Below are 24,135 nucleotides of genomic sequence, written 5' to 3' on the forward strand. Positions count from 1 at the left end.
AGTTGTTTGGGGGGGGGGGGGGGCAATGAAAAGTTTGCTATGGGGCCCAACCAGTTCTAGTTACGCTCCTGAACCCCCATAATACCCTGGTAGCTGGTGTGTGTTACATGATTACAACCCCCCTCATAGCTGCAGTGTTACATGACCACAACCCCCATCATACCCTCATAGCTGCAGTGTTATATGACTACAACCCCCATGATCCCCTAAAAGCTGCAGTGTTACATGAACACAACCCCCATCATCCCCTGATAGGGTATGATGTAGAAAATAATAGCGAGACGGCACTCACTGGATTCAGCTGGATGCTGTTTATTTGCAAAAATCACCACATACAAATGCAATGGCATACAAGGTAGCCTTGCAAATAAACAGCATCCAGCTGAATCCGATGAGTGCCGCCTCACTATTATTTTCTACATCGTATTCTTGTAAGTACCTCTCATGGACTGAGCACCGCTGTGTGTCCCTGTAATACCACCATTTACCTGCACGAGCTTCCTGTGCTCCAGCGTCTGTACACTGGGCTGGATGACCGGCAAGGATAAGTAATGCCAGGATTTGCTACTATTACTGGATTTTTGTACCCTGATAGGGTATGATGGGGTTGTGGTCATGCAACACTGCAGCTGAGAGTGGGGTTGGGCGTTAGGTTTTGGTATGTGGAGGGGGGCGCCGAAAAAAGTTTCGCACAGGGTGCCGTCTACCCTAAGGCCAGCCCTGCACATGGCAACCAATCACAGTTCAGCTTTTATTTTACCAGAGTAATTTGAGAAACGAAAGCTGAGCTGTGATTGGTTGCTATGGGCCACATCAAACCATATTATTTAGTGTTCTTAGTGCGGCCTAACCATAAGCTGTTTGCTTGCACACAAGTGTGTTTAGTGATCTCTGCAGTAAAACACATCGCCAGTCATTAATGGGTTAATGCTTCAGATGTGTTTACCTGCAGTAACCATAGCAACCTTGCACTGTGATGACAAGCGCTTATGTCATAAAGAAGCTTCCATAAAGCAATGCACCGCGCCCTGATCAGTGCCATCTTGGATGCGCCAGAGGACCTTGAGCTTGTAGACTTTACTGCCCCCTACCCTTGATTTATTTTGGAGGTTCTAGCAGGGGAAAAGGGGCGGTCTGCTATAGACTTCCCCTTCATCAACTCTCCACCTTCCTGAGAAGTGGACCTGGATCTGTGAAGGAGAAGAGATACATCCGCCGGCCATCAATAAGGTGACAGATATTGCAGCCGGATCTCTCATATCCAGTTTATTATATTTATAGTATGGTATTACCCTCTAAGCCCAGGGGAGGGGCAGCTCTCCAGCCATGGCTCCCACGAGGTTTCCCCCACAGGGGTTTTTTCCTCGCCTGAGTGCTGGAGGGTGACTCTTCATGAGTCGGGGGTCTGCCATTTTCAGTGTCATGTAATTTTAAATAAAATTGGGCCCCTTTTGACACCTGATTACAATGTGTTGTGTCTTTATTTCTTGTTCTTTGGCTTAACTTATTATGTTTGGGAGTTGAGGATCCATCACATATTGCAGAGTCATAAAGCTGGACATCTGCCTGCTACACAGATCCATTACCTGCACAAAACGCACAAGTAGGATGGAGCAGTGGATAGTAGAACTCCTGCATGGATGTGTGTATCCTGCATATAAAGGGACACTCAAAACATGCATCGCAAGGTTTATACCTACATCTGCAAGGTTTGTCAAAAGGTCTTTTCTAGTGACAGGGTCACCAGAATCATAGCATATCATAGCAACATGGACACCACCATAAATATACATCATATATACTGTACACAACCCAGTGACTCTTGTGTGTGGGGGCAGTATCAGGGGCAAATCTAAGTATTGCGCCCCCTCACACATACACCCAGGTGTGGGCTAGGTAGCTGCCCCCTCCCCTAAAATCCACAGGATAGGGAATATCAAGCTGATTGGTGGGGGTTCCAGTGGTCACCAAAATGTGGGGAACGCGTCCCCCTCAAATAAACAGTGGGGACGATGCTCCATTAATTCTCTATAGGTCTTCTTATTTCTTATCCTGTGAAAAACTTTGGGAGAGGGGTATGTTCTCATGTATTATATGGTTGGACAAGATGTTAGCTAATAGTCAATGGGGAAAAGTGAAACACAATACTCAGAGGACATTTTTCTGCTATGGTGTTTTTTTGTTTGTTTATTTATTTATTTTGTTTGTGAATCGTAGCAGGCTATGTGTTTGGTGTTTTGTCACAGTCTTTTATGGCAGTGATTTTCAACCTTTTTTGAGCCGCGGCACACTTTTTATACTTAAAAAATCCCGGGGCACACCACCAACCAAAATGGCACAAAATGACACTAAAACAGTACATATTATACATATAGTTAATAATATAGATTCTAAATGTATTTATACTCACTCAGTGTGAAACCTGGGCCTGTTTTCTTCTCCCCCCTGTGCTTCTCTCCTGTGCTTCTTTCCACCATACTTCTCCCCCCTGCTTCTCTCCTGTGCTTCTCTCCTCCGTGCTTCTCTCCTGTGCTTCTCTCCACCATTCTTCTCTTCCCCCTGCTTCTCTCCACCAAACTTCTCTCCCCTGTTTCTCCCCCATCCCCATGTTTCTCTCCCCCATCCTCATGTTTCTCTCCGCTGTTTCTCTCCCCCATCCCCATGTTTCTCTCCCCCCTGCTTCTCTCCCCTGTTTCTCCCCCATTCCCAGGTTTCTCTCCCCCATTGTTTTCTCCTGTTTCACAGGGGCACCATAGTTTGGGGAACTTTCCCCGCGGCACACCTGACCATGTGTCGCTGCACACTGGTTAAAAATCACTGTTCTATGGGGGGGGATATTGTCATGTCTAAATGGAAATTAGTGTTTTTTCCCCAGTTCTTCAACAGAAAACCTGGAATCACATGATAAAGAATCACATGACTTGTAGTGAAAAAGAGAAACGCAGGGGATAAAACGCTAATAGCAATTTACACATAAATGAGAAAATGGCAGCAAAAATGCCAGAAAAAAAACACCAAAAAGCAGGAAAATGTGCAACAGATTTGTAGTGAATTTTGTATAATTAAAAGGGGATTCAGGCAATTTTTTTTTTTCAAATCAACTGGTGTCAGAAAGTTATGAAGATTTCTATAGTTAAAAATCTCCAGTCTTCCAGTACTTATTAGCTGCTGTATGTCCTACAGAAAGTTGTATTTTCTTTCCAGTCTAATACAGTGCTCTCTGCTACCACCTCTGTCCATGTCAGGAACTATCCAGAGCAGAAGTTTTCTATGGGGATTTGCTACTACTCTGGACAGTTCCTGACATGGACCGAGGTGGCAGAAGCCTCTTTGACTCTTTGTACCAGAGAATAAAAGCATTTTCTATGCTATGGAAGCACAGACAAATATATTTAAGGTACCATGTGTTGTCTTGACATAACAGCATCTAACAGTGTCCGTAGTTTGGAACATGATTTCCAAAAATAGAAGTCTCGTGACTTACCAGTCCCTGTGCCCCATAGAGATGCTCTCGTGTCTTCCATCTGCCAGAAGTAATTTTCGCCTGGGTTCAGTGTACATGTCAGCCCTGGCTCCTCCAGCTGCAATGTCACAGAGCGGCTGATGGATTGCCGTCCTGGTCACTGATTGGCTGAGTGAGTGATCCATCGGCTGAGTATGTGATGTTGCAGCTGGAGGAGCTGCAGGAGACCAGCGTCTGTCTGTCTACCTGAGATTTGCTAGTTTCAAGGGACTTCTCCTTTCAAGAAACTTAACCTCTTAAGGACATAGGACGTATGCGTACGTCATATGTCCTCACTTGCACTTCAAAGCGGGGCCGCGCGGCGGCCCCGCTTTGAAGTGCCGCGATCCCGGGTGCCGCGAGTAGCCCGGGACCGCTGCTATTAGCGGGCACGGTCTGATCGCCGTGCCCGCTAATTAGCTAATCGGAGGCAGCTGTCAAAGTTGACAGCTGCCTCCGATTACCGGAGGCAACATTTCCCTGGTGTCTAGTGGGGGAGATCGCTCCTCCGGGACCTTGTCCCGGAGGTGCGATCTCCGTTACTGATGCCGGCCGGGGACGCGTCCAAGATGGCGCCGTCCTCGGCTCAGGACTCGTTCGTTTTCGGCTGCAGCAGCCGAAAGCAAACGAGTGCCGATCTCATGGATCTCTGCAGCATATCTATGCTGCAGAGATCTCAATGAGAGATCCAAGTGTATATACTAGAAGTCCCCTAGGGGGGCTTCTAGTATATGTGTAAAAAAAAAAAATAAAGTGTTGTTAATAGTAAAAAGCCCCCTCCCCTAATAAAAGTCTGAATCACCCCCCTTTTCCCAGGTTTTAAATAAAAGTAAACAAATAAATAAATAAACATGTTTGCTATCGCCGCGTGCGTAATCGCCCGAACTATTAATCACATTCCTGATCTCGTACGGTAAACGGCGTCAGCGCAAAAAAATCCTAAAGTGCAAAATTGCGCATTTTTGGTCGCATCAAATCCAGAAAAAATGTAATATAAAGCGATCAAAAAGTCGTATATGCGCAATCAAGGTACCGATAGAAAGATCACATCATGGCGCAAAAAATGACACCTCGCACAGCCCCATAGACCAAAGGATAAAAGTGCTATAAGCCTGGGAATGGAGCGATTTTAAGGAACGTATATTGGTTAACAACGGTTTGAATTTTTTACAGGCCATCCGATACAATATAAGTTATACATGTTATATATCGTTTTAATCGTAACGACTTGAGGAACATGCATAACAAGTCAGTTTTACCCCAGGGCGAATGGCGTAAAAACACATTTCCCCCAAATAAAAGAAATGCGTTTTTTTTTTCAATTTCACCACACTTTGAATTTTTTTCTGGTTTCGCAGTGTACTTTATGCAAAAATTCAGCCTGTAATTGCAAAGTACAATTAGTGGCGCAAAAAATAAGGGGTCATGTGGGTTTCTAGGTGGAAAAATGCAAGTGCTATGACCTTTTAAACACAAGGAGGAAAAACCGAAAACGTAAAAACGAAAATGGGCCATGTCCTTAAAGAGTTAAAGGGAATGTGTCACAAAGAAAAAAAAAATTGGAAAGTGTTAAAATTACATTCGTTGTTGTTTTTGGTTAATTTATATGTGTTATTTATATTTTTTACATGTAAGGAAATATGAAAAATTAATGACCTAATTTTTCATATTTCCCACTGATGGCCCCTAGGGGGAGCTCCAGCAGGTAAAAAGTAACCTGAAATACAGCTGCTAAAAAGAGGCAGTCTCTGCTTTACTGCTGTGACATCATCACCTCCCCCCTCTTTTCACAGAACAAAGAGGGGAAAGGAGCAGTGCCATTTTGTTGTTGTCTGCACAGCAGTACAGATACTGATAGAAGTGTGTCCCCAGCCAACTTCATAATACACCTCAGCTCTGCTCCAGATGATTTGAAAATCTGGATACAGTCCTGCAAAACTTCACCCAGGACTGTATCCCACTTATCCAGACATGCAGAGCAGAACTCAAATGCAGCCAGCTGACAAGCCGACGGCCGTGCGAAGCGAAGCACTTCACTACTACCATTAATTTGCTCCTCCCTGATGTACACTCAGACAGGGAGATCATACACGCACACTCAGACAGGGAGATCATACACGCACACTCATACAGGGAGATCATACACGCACACTCACACAGGGAGATCATACACGCACACTCGTACACGCATGCTCATACAGACAGGTGGGTCTCCTGACAGCTGCTCCCGGTGCTCCAAAGCTACCCTCAGATCTCCGTCCACATGCAGCTCCCCGCTCAGGCTCCAGTAGCCTCTGACCATACCACACACCTCAGCTCCTGCAGAACCTCCATACTACATCTCAGCTGCGACAGAACCCCATACTGCACCTTAGCTGCTGCAGAACCTCATACCACATACCTCAGCTGCTGCAGAACCTCATACCACATACTTCAGCTGCTGCAGAACCCCTTACTAGACCTCAGCTTCTGCAGAACCTTATATACACCTCAGCTGCTGCAGAACCTCATACCTCAGCTGCTGCAGAACCCCTTACTAGACCTCAGCTTCTGCAGAACCTTATATACACCTCAGCTGCTGCAGAACCTCATACCTCAGCTGCTGCAGAACCCCTTACTAGACCTCAGCTGCTGCTAATTTTTGGGGAGCTAAAATGAAATTCTTTGCCAGGTCATATATATATCCCATCTATACCATGTTAGCCTTGCATTACATATGCAGATGCAGTGTAGTAGCTACAGGCAGTGTCCTGACATTGGGAAGGAAGGGGTTAACACACTGGCAGCTTTTCTCTTTATTTCTTTTCTGGTCAGTGTGACACTTTTCTGCCTCCTCCATCCACTATCTCCTGAGACCGAGCTCCCCTGTCCCAGCATGTAGCACTGTAGTCTCTGTGCGTCCCCTCCCCCGTCCTCCTGCACGGAGCTGAGTCCTGCTGGCTCATTATCAGATCAGTCTCACAGCCCGAGCAGGAGGAGGGGGAGAGCGGCTAGCTGCTGAGGATAGTGCTGGGCACAGTGTACCTTCTCTGGGGGCTCCACAAGTATGGCGTCTGGCTCCCTCTGCAGCTCCCTGTGTGTGTGAGTTGCGCATGTCAGCTCTCAGCTACATTGTAGCAGACGGGACGGGAGCCGTCCATTGACTCCAATGTACTGAGAGCTGCCATAAAGCAACTGTGTATGTGTCGTGCAGGGAGACATACACAGATGCAATTGCAAATGGCAGCCCCCAGGGCAGCATATTATTGTTAATTTTACAAAGCATAAAAACAGGAATCAAAGTCTAACTATTTTTAAAGATATTAATTAAATGAAACAAAAAGAAAAAAAAAAAGAAAAAAAAAAAGTGACACATTCCCTTTAAGTGGTAGCTGTGCTGTTTGCAAAGAGTGACTGACAAGTTACTAGCAGTGAGCTAGCATTGCTGGTTACATACACTGCTCTGTGCAAAGTCGCTGTAGTAATGTGAAAGGTTTGGTGCTTATTATATCTGGTGTATGTAGGCTGGGCCCCAAGTATCATATTCCCAGGTTGGCCCAAGGTACGCCAGTCCGACACTGGAGAATAGGGCGGACTTTGACACTTCCCAGCCTAACAGTGCCAGCCTATAACACATCTACTACATTGTGTGTAAAATGGATTACTCCTTAGGCTATGTTCACACATGGTATTTTTGTCAGTCCTTTGGTCAGTCTTCTTTCAACCATCTGGAAAGGAACTGACAGGGCAGAATTATAATTGAAAGATTTACACTGTGTTTTCAACCCACTCATGGTTTTGGTTGAAAAGATACTTACCAAAAGACTGACTGAAATACTATGTGTGAACATAGCCTTAAAGTGAATGTACCACCTTAAGGACAATAATAAGTTTCGCATACCACCTTATTGGCCCTGCTGTGTTAAATTAGCTGATGATTCTTAAATGTTAGCTATTTCCTGTGATCTTTGCCAGTATTCAGAAATGCAAATGAGGTCTGTTGTGCACTGGGGACAGGCCCAGGACCACAAGTGCAAGGATATCTTCTTCCCAAGTGACGGGCGTTTTATCTTCTTACTAAGCCCTGCCTTCAGTTTCCTGCCCAGCCCGGCTTTGTAGCCTATTCTCAAGCGCCATCATCAGAGCGGGGTATAAGTCCTACTCCTCAGGCTCATACCCTGCTGTATGCACTGATGGAGACATACTGTGGATGTCAGCAGGGCCGTCTTAACAGCATCATGGGCCCCTGGGCAGAGGTGCGAATTGGCCCCCCCCCCCAACCGCCGCCATCAAATCCCCCACATCTTTGCATATAGTGCCCCCCATAGTAGCCAATTCCCCCATATAGTGCCCCCCATAGTAGCCAGTGCCCCCCATAGTAGCCAGTACCCCCCATAGTAGCCAGTGCCCCCATAGTAGCCAGTGCCCCCCATAGTAGCCAGTGCCCCCCATAGTAGCCAGCACCCCTATAGTAGCCAGTGCTCCCCATAGTAGCCAGTGCCCCCCATAGTAGCCAGTGCCCCCATAGTAGCCAGTGCCCCCCATAGTAGCCAGCACCCCTATAGTAGCCAGTGCTCCCCATAGTAGCCAGTGCCCCCCATAGTAGCCAGTGCCCCCATAGTAGCCAGTGCCCCCCATAGTAGCCAGTGCCCCCATAGTAGCCAGTGCCCCCCATAGTAGCCAGCACCCCTATAGTAGCCAGTGCTCCCCATAGTAGCCAGTGCCCCCCATAGTAGCCAGTGCCCCCATAGTAGCCAGTGCCCCCCATAGTAGCCAGCACCCCTATAGTAGCCAGTGCTTCCCATAGTAGCCAGTGCCCCCCATAGTAGCCAGTGCCCCCATAGTAGCCAGTGCCCCCCATAGTAGCCAGTCCCCCCCCCCATAGTAGCCAGTGCGCCCATAGTAGCCAGTCCCCCCCATAGTAGCCAGTGCCCCCCATAGTAGCCAGTCCCCCCCCATAGTAGCCAGTGCGCCCATAGTAGCCAGTGCCCCCATAATAGCCAGTGCCCCCCATAGTAGCCAGTCCCCCCCCATAGTAGCCAGTGCCCCCCATAGTAGCCAGTCCCCCCCATAGTAGCCAGTGCCCCCATAGTAGCCAGTGCCCCCATAGTAGCCAGTGCCCCCCATAGTAGCCAGTCCCCCCCCCATAGTAGCCAGTCCCCCCCCATAGTAGCCAGTGCCCCCATAGTAGCCAGTCCCCCCCATAGTAGCCAGTGCCCCCACATAGTAGCCAGTGCCCCCATAGTAGCCAGTACCCCTATAGTAGCCAGTGCTCCCCATAGTAGCCAGTGCCCCCATAGTAGCCAGTGCCCCCCACAGTAGCCAGTCCCCCCCCATAGTAGCCAGTGCCCCCATAGTAGCCAGTGCCCCCCATAGTAGCCAGTGACCCCCAAAACAACAAACCAGTTACTCACCCGTCCGGCGGCCCCAGCAGCTGATGTCTCCCGTCAGCGCGTCACTCCCGACATCCTCCGGGCACATGCAGCGGGGTACAGAGAGACTGCCTGTGCCGGAAGTGTCCGGCTGCACGACACATCCAGGACACAGGCAGCGTCTCTGTACCCCGCTGCCTGTGCCCGGAGGATGACGGGAGCGCGCTGTCGGGAGACATCAGCTGCTGGGGCCGGCGGACGGGTGAGTTCCTGGACTGCCTGCCCCTTCTATCGCCGCTTAGCTGAGCCGATCAGAAGCCCAGGAAAGTGCTGCTCATTGCACTTTCCTGGGCTTCTGATCGGCTGTCAGCTGAGAAGCGATAGAAGGGGCGGGCGGAGGGGGTGGCTCAGGGCCGCTCACTATGCATATGCATAGTGAGCGGCAATACAGGGGGCGGGCGGGACGGCTTCCTTGCGGTGCTCAGCACTGCTTGGGAGCCGTCTTCGCTTTATAGGACGCACTTAGTTTTATAAGTGCGTCTTATAAAGCAAAAAATACAGGTGTGTCCCAGAGGGCAGGGGCCCCCTAGGACGCAAGGGCCCCCGGGCAGCCGCCTACCCTGCCCAATGGGTAAGATGGCCCTGGATGTCAGTAAAGAACAGTTCAATGCTCGAGAACAGACCCCAGAGCCAGACCGGGCAAGAAACTGAGGGCTTAGTAAGAAAAGAAAGTGCATGTCACTTGACAGAAGGAGATATCCTTGCACTGGGGGCGCTGGGCCTGCCTTCAGTGCACAATGGACCTCACTTCTATTTCTAAATACCGGCAAAGATCACGGGAACCACCTGACAGATTATAAAAAAGGACCCCATTACTTGATTTAGTGCAGTAGAGCCGATAATTTGGTCTTATTATTGTCATTAAGGTGGCACATTCACTTTAGATGTATTTCAGTAAATTAGCCTCAGTTCAATGCCCTATTATATGTTGTTGTTTATTTAAGCAGCAGCTATCTTGGGGCCTCAAAATGTGCATATCACATCTCCAAGACACTGTGAATATATTCTCTAACCATTCTTTAATGGCCTCTTTAGTACAGTGCATCACCATGGAGGGCTTGCTGCCATGATCAGTGCAATCTTTAAGGCGCCTTGGGACCGTGAGCTTACAGGGGAACTCCGGATAAGAAAAACTTGTTTTCTATTAAAAGTACATTAGAAGTTATAGAGATGTGTCTATACAATGTATTACCGTATTTGTACGCTTCTGCCACACTGGTGGCTGATAGAAATCCAGGAAGTGAAGAACAATGGCCTCTGTGCAAATCCACATTGCCTCCTGCTCCTTCTGCTATCCCCCCTTAGGGCCAGTTCACACTGAGCAAGATCGCCGGAATTCCGCAGAATCCCGCCATGCTCAGTGTGCTGCTATAAGTGAATGAGAGGGCGCATGCTCGTCCGCTGCCGCCGCTCTCCGCTCAAGGGACTAACATGTTAGTTCTTTGAGTGGAGAGGAGAGGGAGCGGATGAGCGTGTGCGCCCTCTCCATTCACTTACAGCAGCACACTGAGCACGGTGGGATTAAGCGGCAGAAATCTCCGCTGCGGAATTCCGACGGTCTTGCTCAGTGTAAACTGGCCCTTAGAAGACAAATCTTCCATGCCTCTGTCTCACATCGTGTGTTTGCAGAGGTCAGGCTGATGATGCAGACAGGGGGCAGGGCGTGAAATCCCAGGAGGCTTGGCTGGATCCCCCAACCCCCTGAGTGATTCACCATCTCGGACCAGCCAGAAGCAGGTGTTGCACTGATTTCTCTGATTGTGCAGAAGTGTGCAGCGAAATTAGGGCTGTGTTCACACATGTTGGAGTGTCATTGCAGTACTGCAGTGTATTCACAAAAATGATGCAGTAACATAAGTAAATGATGCTAAATGGTAGAGAGGATCAGTGCCTCATTGTGGGGCTCAACTTCAAAGATAACAGATGCTTGATCGTAATATGTGCGTGGAAATAAAAAGAAAAAAAAAATTCAAAAAGTGCTTTACTTTATTCCAATATCAGCATTACAGGTTTTACAGGAGATTACAGCGCTGTGTGGTGTTATAGGTAGAGAATACAGCATGTTGTGTGGTGTTACAGGTAGAGAATACAGTGTGCTGTGTGGTGTTACAGGTAGAGAATACAGTGTGCTGTGTGGTGTTAGAGGTAGAGAATACAGTGTGTTGTGTGGTGTTACAGGTAGAGAATACAGTGTGCTGTGTGGTGTTACAGGTAGAGAATACAGCGTGCTGTGTGGTGTTACAGGTAGAGAATACAGTGTGCTGTGTGGTGTTACAGGTAGAGAATACAGCGTGCTGTGTGGTGTTACAGGTAGAGAATACAGCGTGCTATGTGGTGTTACAGGTAGAGAGTACAGTGTGCTGTGTGGTGTTACAGGTAGAGAATACAGTGTGCTGTGTGGTGTTACAGGTAGAGAATACAGTGTGCTGTGTGGTGTTACAGGTAGAGAAAACAGCATGCTGTGTGGTGTTACAGGTAGAGAATACAGTGCTGTGTGGTGTTACAGGTAGAGAATACAGTGTGCTGTGTGGTGTTACAGGTAGAGAATACAGCATGCTGTGTGGTGTTACAGGTAGAGAATACAGCATGCTGTGTGGTGTTACAGGTAGAGAATACAGCGTGCTGTGTGCTGTTACAGGTGGAGAATACAGCGTGCTGTGTGGTGTTATCGGTAGAGAATACAGTGTGCTGTGTGGTGTTACAGGTAGAGAATACAGAGTGCTGTGTGGTGTTACAGGTAGAGAATACAGTGTGCTGTGTGATGTTACAGGTAGAGAATACAGTGCTGTGTGGTGTTACAGGTAGTAACTGTGCGCTGTGTGGTGTAACAGGTAGAGAATACAGTGTGCTGTGTGGTGTTACAGGTAGAGAATACAGCGCTGTGTGGTGTTACAGGTAGAGAATACAGAGTGCTGTGTGGTGTTACAGGTAGAGAATACAGAGTGCTGTGTGGTGTTACAGGTAGAGAATACAGAGTGCTGTGTGGTGTTACAGGTAGAGAATACAGTGTGCTGTGTGGTGTTACAGGTAGAGAATACAGAGTGCTGTGTGGTGTTACAGGTAGAGAATACAGAGTGCTGTGTGGTGTTACAGGTAGAGAATACAGTGTGCTGTGTGGTGTTACAAGTAGAGAATACAGCGCGCTGTGTGGTGTTACAGGTAGAGAATACAGCATGCTGTGTGGGTGTGACAACAATAAAATTATAAAGTACTGCAAACAATTCAGTAACACAATGAAACTGCAATGTGTGAACACAGCCTAGATGTTCTGCAATAGATTTAGATTTTAACAGCTGAGGGAAAGCATTGCATTCTGGAACCTGTAGTCCTGTGTACAACTGCTCAACCAGGAAGTGCAGAAACACAAAACAGAACAAAACCCCCTAAAACAAATTGATTTTTGGTAGCTGGAATAGAAAGGTAAGTATTATTATTATTTTTATTATTTATTTATAGAGCGCCCTTAATTCCAGAGCGCTATACAATAGATAGAGGTAGAAAACATGAAGGCAAATGGCAGACTGGTACATGGGGAAGAGGACTCTGCCCGCAAGGGCTTACAATCTATAAGGTACGGGGAGAGAAACAGGAGGTAAAATGCAGCCAGTCAAGTGTGATGCAGAATTATTATAGGTTGTAGCCTAGTTTGAAGAGATGGGTTCTCAGGTTACTTTTGAAGGACTTGATGGTGGGTGAGAGCCGGATTTGTCGGGGTAGCGAGTTCCAGAGTATGGGGGAGGCTTGGGAAAAGTCTTGGAGGCGGTTGTGCAAGGTACTTACAAGGGGGGAGCGCAGAATGAGGTCACTGGAGGGACGGTAGAGGGATATCAGGTCAGAGATGTACGGAGGGGACAGGTTGTGGATGGCCTTGTACTGTACGTCATGGTCAACAGTTTAAAGTCAATACGTTGGGCACTGGGGAGCCAGTGGAGGGATTGGAAGAGTCGAGAGGCAGAGGCAAAGCGAGGGGAAAGGTTGATTAGTCGGGCAGCAGAGATTAGGATAGACTGGAGGGGATCAAGGGAATTAGATGGAAGGTCAGAGAGGAAGATATTACAGTAGTCCAAGCGGAAAATAATGAGGGCATGTACCAGTAGTTTGGTAGAGTCAGGGGTGAGAAAAGATCGGATTCTGGAAATGTTTTTGAGGTGAATGCGGCAGGAGGTGGTCACGGCTTGAATTTGGGGTTTAAAGTACAGGGCAGAATCAAAGGTGACCCCAAGACAGCAGACTTGGGGGACGGGGGACAGAGTGCTGCCATTGATAGTGATTGACAGATTAGATGGCAGGGTGGAGCGAGATGGGGGAAAGATGATTCGTTCTGTTTTGTCCATGTTGAGTTTTAGAAAGCGGGAGGAGAAGAAGGAAGATATGGCCAATAGACAATCTGGAATCCTAGATAGCAAAGAGGTGACATCCGGACCAGAGAGGTAGATCTGCGTGTCATCGGCGTAGAGGTGGTGCCTGAAGCCGTGGGATTCTATGATATGTCCCAGGCCAGAGGTGTAGATGGAGAAGAGAAGAGGCCCGAGTACAGAGCCTTAGGGAACACCAACAGTAAGGGGACAAGGAGAGGAGGTGGTGTGGGAGTGGGAAACACTAAAAGTGCGGTTGGAGAGGAAAGAGGAGATCCAGGAGACGGCTGAGCAAGTGACGCCAAGGGATGAGAGAATTTGTAAGAGGAGAGAATGGTCGACTGTGTCGAAGGCAGAAGATAGGTCAAGGAGAAGGAGCACAGAATATTGGTGTGAGGTTTTGGCAGTTAGCAGGTCATTAGCCACTGTGGTGAGGGCAGTTTCTGTGGAGTGATGGGGGAGGAAGCCAGATTGCAGGGAGTCAAAAAGCGAGTTGGTTGAAAAGTGGGAGGATAGTTCATGGTAGACGTGTTGTTCCAGGAATTTTGAGGCAAAGGGGAGAAGTGAGATGGGCGGTAGCTGGATAAGGAGGTAGGGCCAAGGGATGGCTTTTTAAGGATGGGTGTTATGGTTGCATGTTTGTATGGAGATGGGAAGATGCCAGAAGTTACTGATAGATTGAAGAGATGGGTTAGTGCTGGGACAAGTGCTGAGAAGAGGTTGGGGATAAGGTGGGATGAGATTTAGTCAAGTGCGCAAGTGGTGAGATGTGATTTGGAGAGTAGTTTGGAGAGATGTTCTTCAGTGATGGTGAAGGGGTGAGTTAGTGGGGAAGAGCACTGGACAGGCATGAGGGGGACCGAGGGGACTGTAAGGTGAAGCTTACCCTAATGCTTATGCAGAAGTTTCATTTTTTTTAACCTCTACCTGGAGTTCCCCTTTAAATACTTTACTATACCCTGCACTTGATGTAATTTGGAAGTTCTAACAGGGAAGAAAAGGGTTGTCTTGGGTTGTGCTATGGTGCGTCTACACAGACAAATTTATCTGACAGATTTTGGAAGCCAAAGCCAGGAATGCATTTGAGAAGAGAAGAAATCTCAGTCTTTCCTTTATGATCTGTTCTCTATTTGTAGTTTGTTCATGGTTTTGGCTTTAAAAATCTGTCAGATAAATCTCCCTGTGTAAACGCACCATTAGACAACCCCTTTAACCATGTGTCCACATGGAGAAAACATGGAGAAAAGGTACTACCACCTGGCTATTAAGAAGGTGACAGAAATGGCAGCTATATCTCTCCTACATCTGAATTAGTATATTTATAGTCTCTTTTTTGTTATCTGTGCACTTTGGAAACGAAACAGCAGGTTAGATCCCTACCTTTGAGATTAGAGATGAGTGAATATACAGTAATAATAAAGTGAGTCACTTTGTTAGCTTGGCAGCCGGCCTATCAGCCTGCCGCCTTTTAACTCACTGCCGCTCCTTGCTAGGTGCTGGGAAAAGCTGGATCCAGTCCTGGGAAACTTCTCCCAGTTTCCCAGGACTGGATCCAGCTTTTCCCAGCACCTGGAGCAGCACTAACTTAAAAGGCATCTGGCCAATGAGCCGAAGTGATTTGCTTTATTATTACTGTATATTCACTCATGTTTATTTGAGATATCTATCATCTATTGGGCATGCTATGATTTAGGGATATCCCCTTTTAAGCCACCTCCCCAACACCACCTCTCTCTTTTCACTTGAAGCTGCTATTTGTAACCTGTTTGCTGAGAGGTGTTTATCCCATCATGCAGTGCGTCTGATGTAAAAGAACAGGTTTTAAAAAAAGGTGTGCAGAGAAACAATGGAGCACGTTTCAGCTTTCATATTTAAAAAAAAAACTACCGCAGTGTTTCCCCACACTCGCTTTAATGAATCAATACTGACGTCATCCGCGCGCTTCCTTCTTGGACCTGTGTCGGCTTCCGTAGAAACTGTTTCCGGATCCGTGTAAACAACGTAGCTCGCAGGTCGGAGGCATGCCGCCGGTACACCGCTCCCGGAGCGTCAGTCCGGGGTCTCCACGGAAGCGGCATCACCGTGGTAGTAGCAGCAGGAGCAGTAGTAGCAGCAGCAGCGACAGGTCTCCCGAGAAGAAGAGCCGCAGATCCAGGTCCAGAGACCGGGGAGTGAGCAATGGCCACCGCCGCAGCCGCTCCAGAGAACGCGCCCCCTCCAGCCGGTCCTATCACGGCAAACAGTGGGGGGACTACTACGAGAAGGGGAAGGAGGAGATGATGAGGCAGAGGCAGGAGGCGTTTATAGCCAGGTAAGGGGGAGGCCTGAGGCCGTGGTGTCCTACCACCTGCTGCGGAGACACTACAACGCCCAGCATGCCGGAGGCTGTAAGGACATGCAGCTGGTGAAGGACAGGACATGTATGCTCGCACCCAGCAGATTACATCCAGGCCGTACACTATACATATGCTATATATTGTACAGGAAATGATCAGTATGTATTATGATCTGCTGTGTGATCTACATAGAAGCACATGAGACCTTATACCTCACTGGTCAGACCTGTATGAGGTGACTGCTGCACAGTACAGAGGCTTCTCTATGTACACAAACCTATAGGTCACCCTGACATCCCTTCTCCTTATTGGCATTGTATTGCCCTCCCCTTCTGGCCATGCCTGAAAGTAGCTGATCACGGAGGCCGATCACCACTGCACACTGATGGGCTATGTGGGCGCTCTGGCTGCATTCACTCGTCCGTTGTTCTGTCCGCAATTGGGGACAGAACATAAAACCAATGTTATTCAATGGCCCCGTTCACACGTCCGTACGTGTATACGGGGCCGCAATCCAAAAAAAAAGGACATTTTTTTTTAGCGGACCGCTAGGGTAATGAAGTGTGAATGTACTGCTCCGTGAAGCACAGAGTACTACGCATGCACATTCGTATTGCGGGTCCGCGATCGCGGACTGCACTACGGGTGTGTGAATATAGCCTCCCTCTGAGTGAAGAACACCAGGAAGTGACAGTCTGTGGGGAAGTGTGTATTATTTTTTTTCCCAACACACTGAATTTTTTTTTTTCCCTTACGTAACAGGTTGTACCTTACCTTTACTGGTATCCTTCACTTTACTGTACAGTTTATTACAAAGTAAAAAAAAAAAAAAAAAAATGAATATATATATATATATATATATATATATATATATATAATATATATATATTATTTATTTGTGGGGTAAAATTGAGTTCATTGTATGGGGAAATTGACATGCTAACTGTATTCCACAGGTCAGTGCAATTAGTATTGGGATTTAAAGTGGGTTTCTGGGACTTTAGTATTGTTAGGCTATTTATATGAGATTTTGGACACCCAGCACCCAACTGATCAGCTGTTTGCCAGAGCCATGGTGCCAGCGACACACGGGCGGCAGACAGCTCTATGTGTTGTATAGTGGCTGTGCTGGGTTACTGCAGCTCAGTTATTGAATACTTACTGCCAGATTTTCCTGCAAAAAACAACTGATCATTGAAGTCTCAGCAGGGAGATGCTTGGTGATCTGCCACTTTTCCATGAAAACAGATTATTTTAATCCTACTTAAATAAATATTGAGTGCACCTTCTGCATGGAGGTGATACCTGTTCTGAATGTATTTCTAGGTAGTCTGTTGAATCAGCATGGACAGGTTTCTGTATTATAAGTTTCACATTAATGTATTTTTCCTTTCTGCAGACGTCTGAGTGAAAGAGAGAGGATCGGAGAATTGGGAGCTCCAGAAGTTTGGGGTCTTTCACCAAAAGTTCCAGAACCAGAGTAAGTTATTAATCTCTGATTGGTAGAGGGGGGTTCCTACTTACATAATAAATAACTAAGTTCAACTAATTCGTCACATATTTATAATATATGATGTTAAATCACTGGGGCTCACTTCTGGGATCCCAGTCAATTGCTTGTACAAGGAGTCTTCCCACCACATCTGTAGTGAGAAACACTTGTGTGGAGCCATAAGTATTTTGTCAAGTGGGTCCAAAACACAGAAGAAGGTGCTGAGTTGGTTCTATCCCTGGTTTTGAAACATGCAAAAAGAGTCAGCAGAGCTTGATTTAAAGGGGTATTCCACTTAAACATAACTTTTTATATGTTGTTGCCCAGGGTGACACTAACAATTTATTCCATTCAGTCTTTCTCTCCCAGTTCTGATCCTGCTGCTTTCTGCTGAAGACACAAAAATCTGTGTGTGAGCTTTTCTTTCTGTCTCCCCCCTCCTTTTCTGAGACAGCTGATATAAACAAGTCCCTGGCAGGCTTTCTCTGCAACTTTGTAGCTTATATGTAATGCTGGGAGGGTTAAAAGTAGGTCAAGTTGTGATTAATCCTCCCGGCATTACAAAGTTGCTACAAAGTGCATAGAGGGACTTGTTTACATCAGCCTTCTCAGAAGGGAGGGGGAGACAGAAAGAAAAGCTCACACAGTTTTTTGTGTCTTCAGCAGAAAGCAGCAGCTCAGAACTGGGAGAAGGAGACTGAATAGATAAAGTATGGAAGGAATTGTTAGTCTCACGATGGGCTGCATGGCAGCTAAGTGTCTCGAAACATGGGACAAGACAGATAGCTCTCCAGGGAAGGACCTAGCTAAAGGGTGCCACCTGTTTAGAGACCACCAAAACCACCATATTAAGTGGCCCTTTCAGTCAATATCTAGCCAACTTAGGAGTGTAGGGATATAACAAGGGAAATACTAAAGCCAGGTATCCATCTACAGACAGCTGTTTTGGGGTGTTGCCCCTCATTAATATGGAGGAGGATTCTGGCTAGGGCAGGAGTAATACCTAGTAGACCAACTTTGTAAAACAATCAGTGATCTCAGGGAGACCAGCTGGCATTTATACAGCTATACCTGCTGTCACTCAGTACGGGTCTGTGTCAAATACAGAAGACAGCGGAGCTTCCAATAGTGTTATTAGTGGGGAGAACACCATTAAAAGAATATATTCGTCTTCATGCAGTGAAAGAATCCAGTGTTTCCACACCAAAATTACATGGATTCTGGTGCTGATTTACTGCGTAGATAAAAAAGAAAAAAAACGTATTTGAGTTGCTCACAGTTGCAGTTTTTGCTGTGAATCTCTGGCAAAAGTCCACACCACTGTGCATTTATTGCAGATTTTTATTTCCCCATTGAAGTCATTGGGGAAAAGCCACAGTAAATCCCCCATGTTACCGCAGCATAAATTGATTTACTACAGATCTTACATATGCTCCTCAGATCAGATTCATGCACACTGTTTTTTTACACAGTGAATGGATGAGATGTGAACAAATCCCACACACTTTGCTTCTGCTATAATACACTGGAGATGATCTGCATGTCAATCTAGTGTAAAAAAAAAAAACCTGCAGCGTTGTCACCCTTTGTGAAGAAGCCCTAATAAGAAGTCCTTTTGTTTTTTCCATTTTTTTGTAGCTCAGATGAACACACTCCTGTAGAAGAAGAGGAAAAATCTAAAAAATCTAGTAGTTCAGATGATTCTTCAGAAGGTGGGTAAACCTTATCCTCTATGTGAAAATGAAAGTTCTTTATATGTTTAGATAAGATTACAATTCCTTTTTTTTTTAACAAATATTCCTTTGCAGTAGAAAAGAAGAAAAAAAAGAAGAAAAGAAAGAAAAAGTCAAGAAAAAAGCACAGAAAACACTCAGAAGAAAGTGAAAACAGCTCAGAAGCGCCAGAGAGCAGTGGTAAATAATACCTGTAAATAGTCAATGGGACTAACGAAGGAAGCCGCATCATAGAGGGGCGGGTGATTCCTCCCACTTGGGGCGGCCCGGCTCGCCTCCAGTGCTTCAGCCCCGGATCGGTACCCATGGATAGAACGTACACGGGAACCAGGCCACGGTTCAAAAAATAGACCGCGGCACCGGCTTCCCTGCGCCGATGCCGATCTCTCCTTGGGTCATGTAAAAGCGAATGTACCTAATGGTAAATTCGCTTTAAATAGTATGTTTTAACCTAATTGGGCAATTTGCAGTAAAATAGTGTGAAAATTGCTACAAAAACGTCATGTGTGGAAACAGCCTTAGAGGTTAACCTCTTAACAACCGCCAATATGACCCATTTACGGCGGCCCGGCAATAGTTGCATATAGCACTGTCCGTTCTCGAAATGCGTTGTGTCGCTGGCATAATTCTTTTAATTTTATGATATTTTATATTTTATAACACTATTACCCCTTGGACCTGCGCCTGTTTTACCCGCTTTGGAGTGGAAGAGGATACTGACTGAGGTACCAGACCTGTCAGGGGTCCGATTGGCACCCTGCAGCAAAGAACGGGGGTGCCGATTGGTTACTAGGGCTGCCGGAGGGTAACACTTACCTCCCGTGGCAGCCTCAGTCTCTCTGCTGGTTGAGTCAGCCTCTGGCAGAATTAAACAGCTAAGCACTGATCTGACTGATCAGTGCTATGCAGAAGCATAGCATTAACCAGTATAAGCAATCTAATGACAAAAGAAAAATGAAAGTACAAAAAAACCTTCCATATTGACCGTTATTGAGCCTGCACAGTGATTGTCAAAAACGAAAAAATAACATTAACCCCTTAAAGACGGAGCCAATTTTAATTTTTACGTTTTCTTTTTTTCCTCCTTGTGTTTAAAAGGCCATAGCATTTGTATTTTTTCCCCTACAGACCCACCTGAGCCCTTATTTTTTTGTGGGACAACCTCTTTAAAGTGACTGTACCACCAGGCCCAGGCTGAAGCACTGGAGGCGGGCCGACCCACCCTTAGTGGGAGGAAACCCTCGCCCCTCTATGATAGGGTTCTATTGATTCTAATGAGTGATGTCATGGAGAGGCTGGGGTTTCTTCCCACTAAGGGTGGGTGGGCCCGCCTCCAGTGCTTCAGCCTGGGCCTGGTGGTACAGTCACTTTAAACTCTATTGACTTTTGCAAATATATAAAGTGTCAGAAGTCTGTCTTGTTAGGAGAGATTGCATTTTTTTTTTGGTGAACACATAAAGCTTATACAGTATCTTTTCTTTTTTTTTTTTTAGATGAAGAAGAAAAAAAGAAATCAAAGAAAAAGAAGAAAAAACAAAGAAAGTAAGTTGTATATTTATCCTCAACCTCAGGATTGAGATGTGGCATGCTATTTGTGCGTTTCTTGTTGTTGTGTAATGCCTGTGTCAGGCTTCCCTCACACATACTAGTTGCAGAGCGTTTTTTTTTTTTTTTGCTTTGAAAAGATGCAATAAAAACTGCACTCCATTTGTTTATTTTTGATCATGTGATTCATAGATTTCTTTTGAATGTAAAAAAATTAGAGGTCTAAAAAAGTTTATCAGAGAATAAAAACACCACAAAATGGGTGAAAAAAGCTATAGCTACAGTGTACTGAGCTTTGGATAAACTTCCACTGACCCATAAACACTCAAAGGAGACTCTGAGCCCCCTGAAGTTATCTTATTGATGCTCCCTGTCTTGTTTGTCACTGCTACTTCCGCTAAAAGTGCCTGCTCAGCCAGCAACTGGCATAGGCAGGACACCTCTACCTCAGTTTCTGCAGGGATGGCAGGTCAGTGGGAAGTAGAATTGACAAGTGGGGAGTAGGGGCTCAAGATAGGTGAGTATAGCTTCTTTTAATTTGTGTACATTGCTTTTCCCTGTATATAAACTCATAAAACTGTGAATTAGGGCTATTTTGCCCCCACCTCTGAATCTCACTTCTAATCATACAGCAAGGAATACCTGGAGGATCCGAAGCAAACATCCTCAGTGCTTGTACAGGGAGTTTTGTCTCAAGTGTCTCTTTTTAAAGGCTAGGTTCACACTATGTAAAAACAATGGCCATATTTCATAACATTGGTTCTAGCAAAATACTGCTATTTCCTGACTTGTTTTTTTGTTATGAATAATTCATTGTTTTCCTCAGAGTGATGATATACTGTGTTCTTTATGTACGTCAAAGAGGAGAGGTTGACCTGAATGTGACTTTACATACTTAAATATTAAGTATAAATATATTTACAGAAAGAAATCAAAGAAAAAGAGGAGCAAGAAAACAAAAAAAGAGTCGAGTGATTCAAGTAGTGAAGAATCAGATGAGGACCTGACGCAGGAAGAAGATGCTTGGGTGGAGAAAACAAGTAGGTGTTTTAGATCAGATAAGGATCTTGACATTTTACAAAAAAAAATCAAAAAGGGGTTGATGTTGTCTTATATTTCCTCGTTCCTGGAAGTACTTTTGATAAGTCTGGGCTCTACATTTTTCCCAAAAAATATGCTAAGATAACAGAATTTGCCATTTAGTTTCCATAGTAAAAACTTCCATAGTAAAAACATGAAAACTAGTATAAAATTAAATATTTTTACCAGTAAAGTATTGTTTTTCTGACACACCCGACTCACAAAAAAAAAAGTGGCTTTGTACATTTGACTTCATTTCTTAGCTAATGTGTATAGGCTGGATGTGAGACAAATAGTAAAAAGTATCATTTTATTTCCCCACAGAGGTTAATGTTGATGACATGGAACTTGTTGGACCTGAAGCTCCGATAACACATTTATCCCAAGATGATAAACCCTTAAAGTAAGCTTATATTTTATTTAGGAGTTTGATGTTTAGCCTTTAATCATGGCAAAGAAAAAGTTGGGCTAATTTTTTTGTTACACATCTATCATATAACATATGTCACTCAGTAATGACAGGACTTTTTTCATACTTGATGTTCTCTATTCTGTTTCATTTTTTAAACAGCTACGGTCATGCTTTGCTACCTGGTGAGGGTGCAGCTATGGCAGAATATGTAAAGGCTGGAAAGCGTATCCCAAGGAGAGGTGAAATTGGCCTAACAAGTGATGAAATTGCCTCTTTTGAGAAGTCTGGCTATGTCATGAGTGGAAGCAGGTATGTATTTATATATTTCTCAAGATAATTTTATATTTCTATATAAAATATTGCAGCATAAGGGCATTTGTAATCTAGTTACAAGTCACCTGTGTATGGTGGTGGTTTCTGAGGACACATTCTGAACTGAGCTTCATTCATCTCTATATGCCATGAAATAATAAAGTGACATTTTATGATGAAGTTATATAGAACATGTCAGGTGGACAGAGAGCCATCCCTAGGCTGGGCCCTTCCCGGAGGGATATCTGGCTAGTCCTGTGTTTCAAGACTCTTAAATGAGGCTCCACAGGCTTTTTCGCATGTTCATGTTTCCCAGGGAGCAATGCATCTAGGATTTCACTGTATTGAGCGCTTTAACCAGCAGCCGGCAGTGTTATTATTTGGCTGGTCTCCTTGAGATCAGCAATCTGTTTCTCTTAAGGTTCACAGAGAGTCCCCAGGATCTGACAGGTGAGGAGAACAGTGTTTTGATGCTCTGTTCTGCTCTGTGTCATGCTGCAGAGAACTAAAAAATAACTTAAACTGGTGGGCACTATGGCTGGTATCCAATAAAGGGGTTGGCCACTTTATAGTAAAATTTGTTAGTGTACAGTATTAGTAACTGTACTTTCAGACTGCAGCTCCCTGTGTACCTCACAGAGTTAAAATCATACACCCCTCCTTCAGGCTGTGCTGCCCTGCTCTGTGGTGAGTCTGTCCATAAGATAGCCGACATGGAGAAGCATGTGACCATGCCCCACCCATCAGTCACATGCTTCTCTAAGAAAGCCATCTTATGGACAGAATCACCACAGAGCAGGGCAACACTGCCAGGAGGAGTGGAGTCTGATATTGGCTCTATGAGCTACACAGGGAGCTGCTGTTGGTATATACAGTGAGTACAGTTACTAATACTATACACTGAACTATTTTACTATAAAGTGGCCAACCCCTTTAATGGGGGAAGGGACATGGAGGCTTTCAGCCATGCTTTCTGCGCCCTCCTCCCACTGCACTCAGGCTGTCAGTCAAGCCTGAATAATGGGAGGAAGACACAATGAGCATGACTGGAGCCACCATGTCCCCTCCCCTTGTGAATGTTTCCCACTCCAGTTTCCTCACCTGTCTGTGAGCCATCTGGGACCTGACAGTTGAAGATGATAATGTTTTAGCATAGTAGATCACAATTAACATATATTGCTATAGACTGGCTAGTTTGCACAATGTCTTGATTATTTAAGAAAAATTTAATTTTCTAAAATTGTAAGTTTACCTAAGCTACTATTTTGCTGTCTTTAAGGCATCGCCGTATGGAGGCTGTGCGTCTGCGTAAGGAGAACCAGATTTATAGTGCAGATGAGAAGAGGGCATTGGCTTCCTTCAACCAAGAGGAGAGGCGTAAGAGAGAAAATAAGATCTTGTCAAGTTTCAGAGAGATGGTTTACAGGAAAACCAAGGGAAAGGAAGACAAATGAGAACCTGAGTGTGCAAGACTTCACAGTTTTCATTGTACCTGGAGTCCGTTTCAGAGCTGATCAAGAAAACACAAAAGTGGAGCTTTTTTTTTTTTTTTTTTCCAATGGGAACTTCATTACCACTTTGTTTATATGTAGACTCCCACAATTCTTTAATTTCTTCCAATTTTCTGTTCAGATTTATAATGGGAACAAGAGCTCTGTGTAATGTTTTTAAATAACTTATTAAAAAACTGTAAAATATTTCATGAACCACAGAAACCCTTTATTATTGTGTTTGAGAATCTGTTACTATGACATGTCAGAAGATGGCATCAGTAGTCCACAGCGGTCCCCTGCCAATTACATCAATGAAAGAGCCTGGAAAACTTATACCGCTGGCTTCTACTCTATTGTGTCAAAGTTTAAACATTTCTTCATCTGTAAACTGCCTGTGCTGCAGCTCCATTGATGTCAGGAGAGGTGTGAATAGGAAAGCAATCAGCAGGTTTGTACATATGAAT

The 24,135-nt window shown here is 45.4% G+C and overlaps 1 protein-coding gene across 1 annotated transcript; it reads left to right on the plus strand.

The window, feature by feature from the left end:
* Positions 1 to 15,228: 15,228 nt before the first annotated feature.
* NKAP (NFKB activating protein) lies at positions 15,229 to 23,875 on the plus strand. The gene is made up of 9 exons (XM_069942802.1): positions 15,229 to 15,579; positions 17,004 to 17,084; positions 18,735 to 18,808; positions 18,905 to 19,009; positions 20,323 to 20,371; positions 21,299 to 21,414; positions 21,779 to 21,857; positions 22,026 to 22,175; positions 23,458 to 23,875. Exons 1-9 carry the CDS (start codon positions 15,290 to 15,292, stop codon positions 23,630 to 23,632), a joined length of 1,119 nt encoding a protein of 372 aa, XP_069798903.1. The 5' UTR covers positions 15,229 to 15,289; the 3' UTR covers positions 23,633 to 23,875.
* Positions 23,876 to 24,135: the final 260 nt, after the last annotated feature.

The sequence above is a fragment of the Dendropsophus ebraccatus genome, chromosome 10 (assembly GCF_027789765.1).
Source record: "Dendropsophus ebraccatus isolate aDenEbr1 chromosome 10, aDenEbr1.pat, whole genome shotgun sequence".
NCBI classification, from domain to species: Eukaryota; Metazoa; Chordata; class Amphibia; order Anura; family Hylidae; genus Dendropsophus; species Dendropsophus ebraccatus.

Excerpts from the sequence above, each read along its gene's own strand:
- NKAP (XM_069942802.1), top strand. The coding sequence starts at position 15,290 with ATGCCGCCGGTACACCGCTCCCGGAGCGTCAGTCCGGGGTCTCCACGG. Across the intron at positions 21,415-21,778 it reads TGCTTGGGTGGAGAAAACAA|AGGTTAATGTTGATGACATG; the intron begins GTAGGTGTTTTA and ends ATTTCCCCACAG. Across the intron at positions 21,858-22,025 it reads CAAGATGATAAACCCTTAAA|CTACGGTCATGCTTTGCTAC; the intron begins GTAAGCTTATAT and ends TTTTTTAAACAG.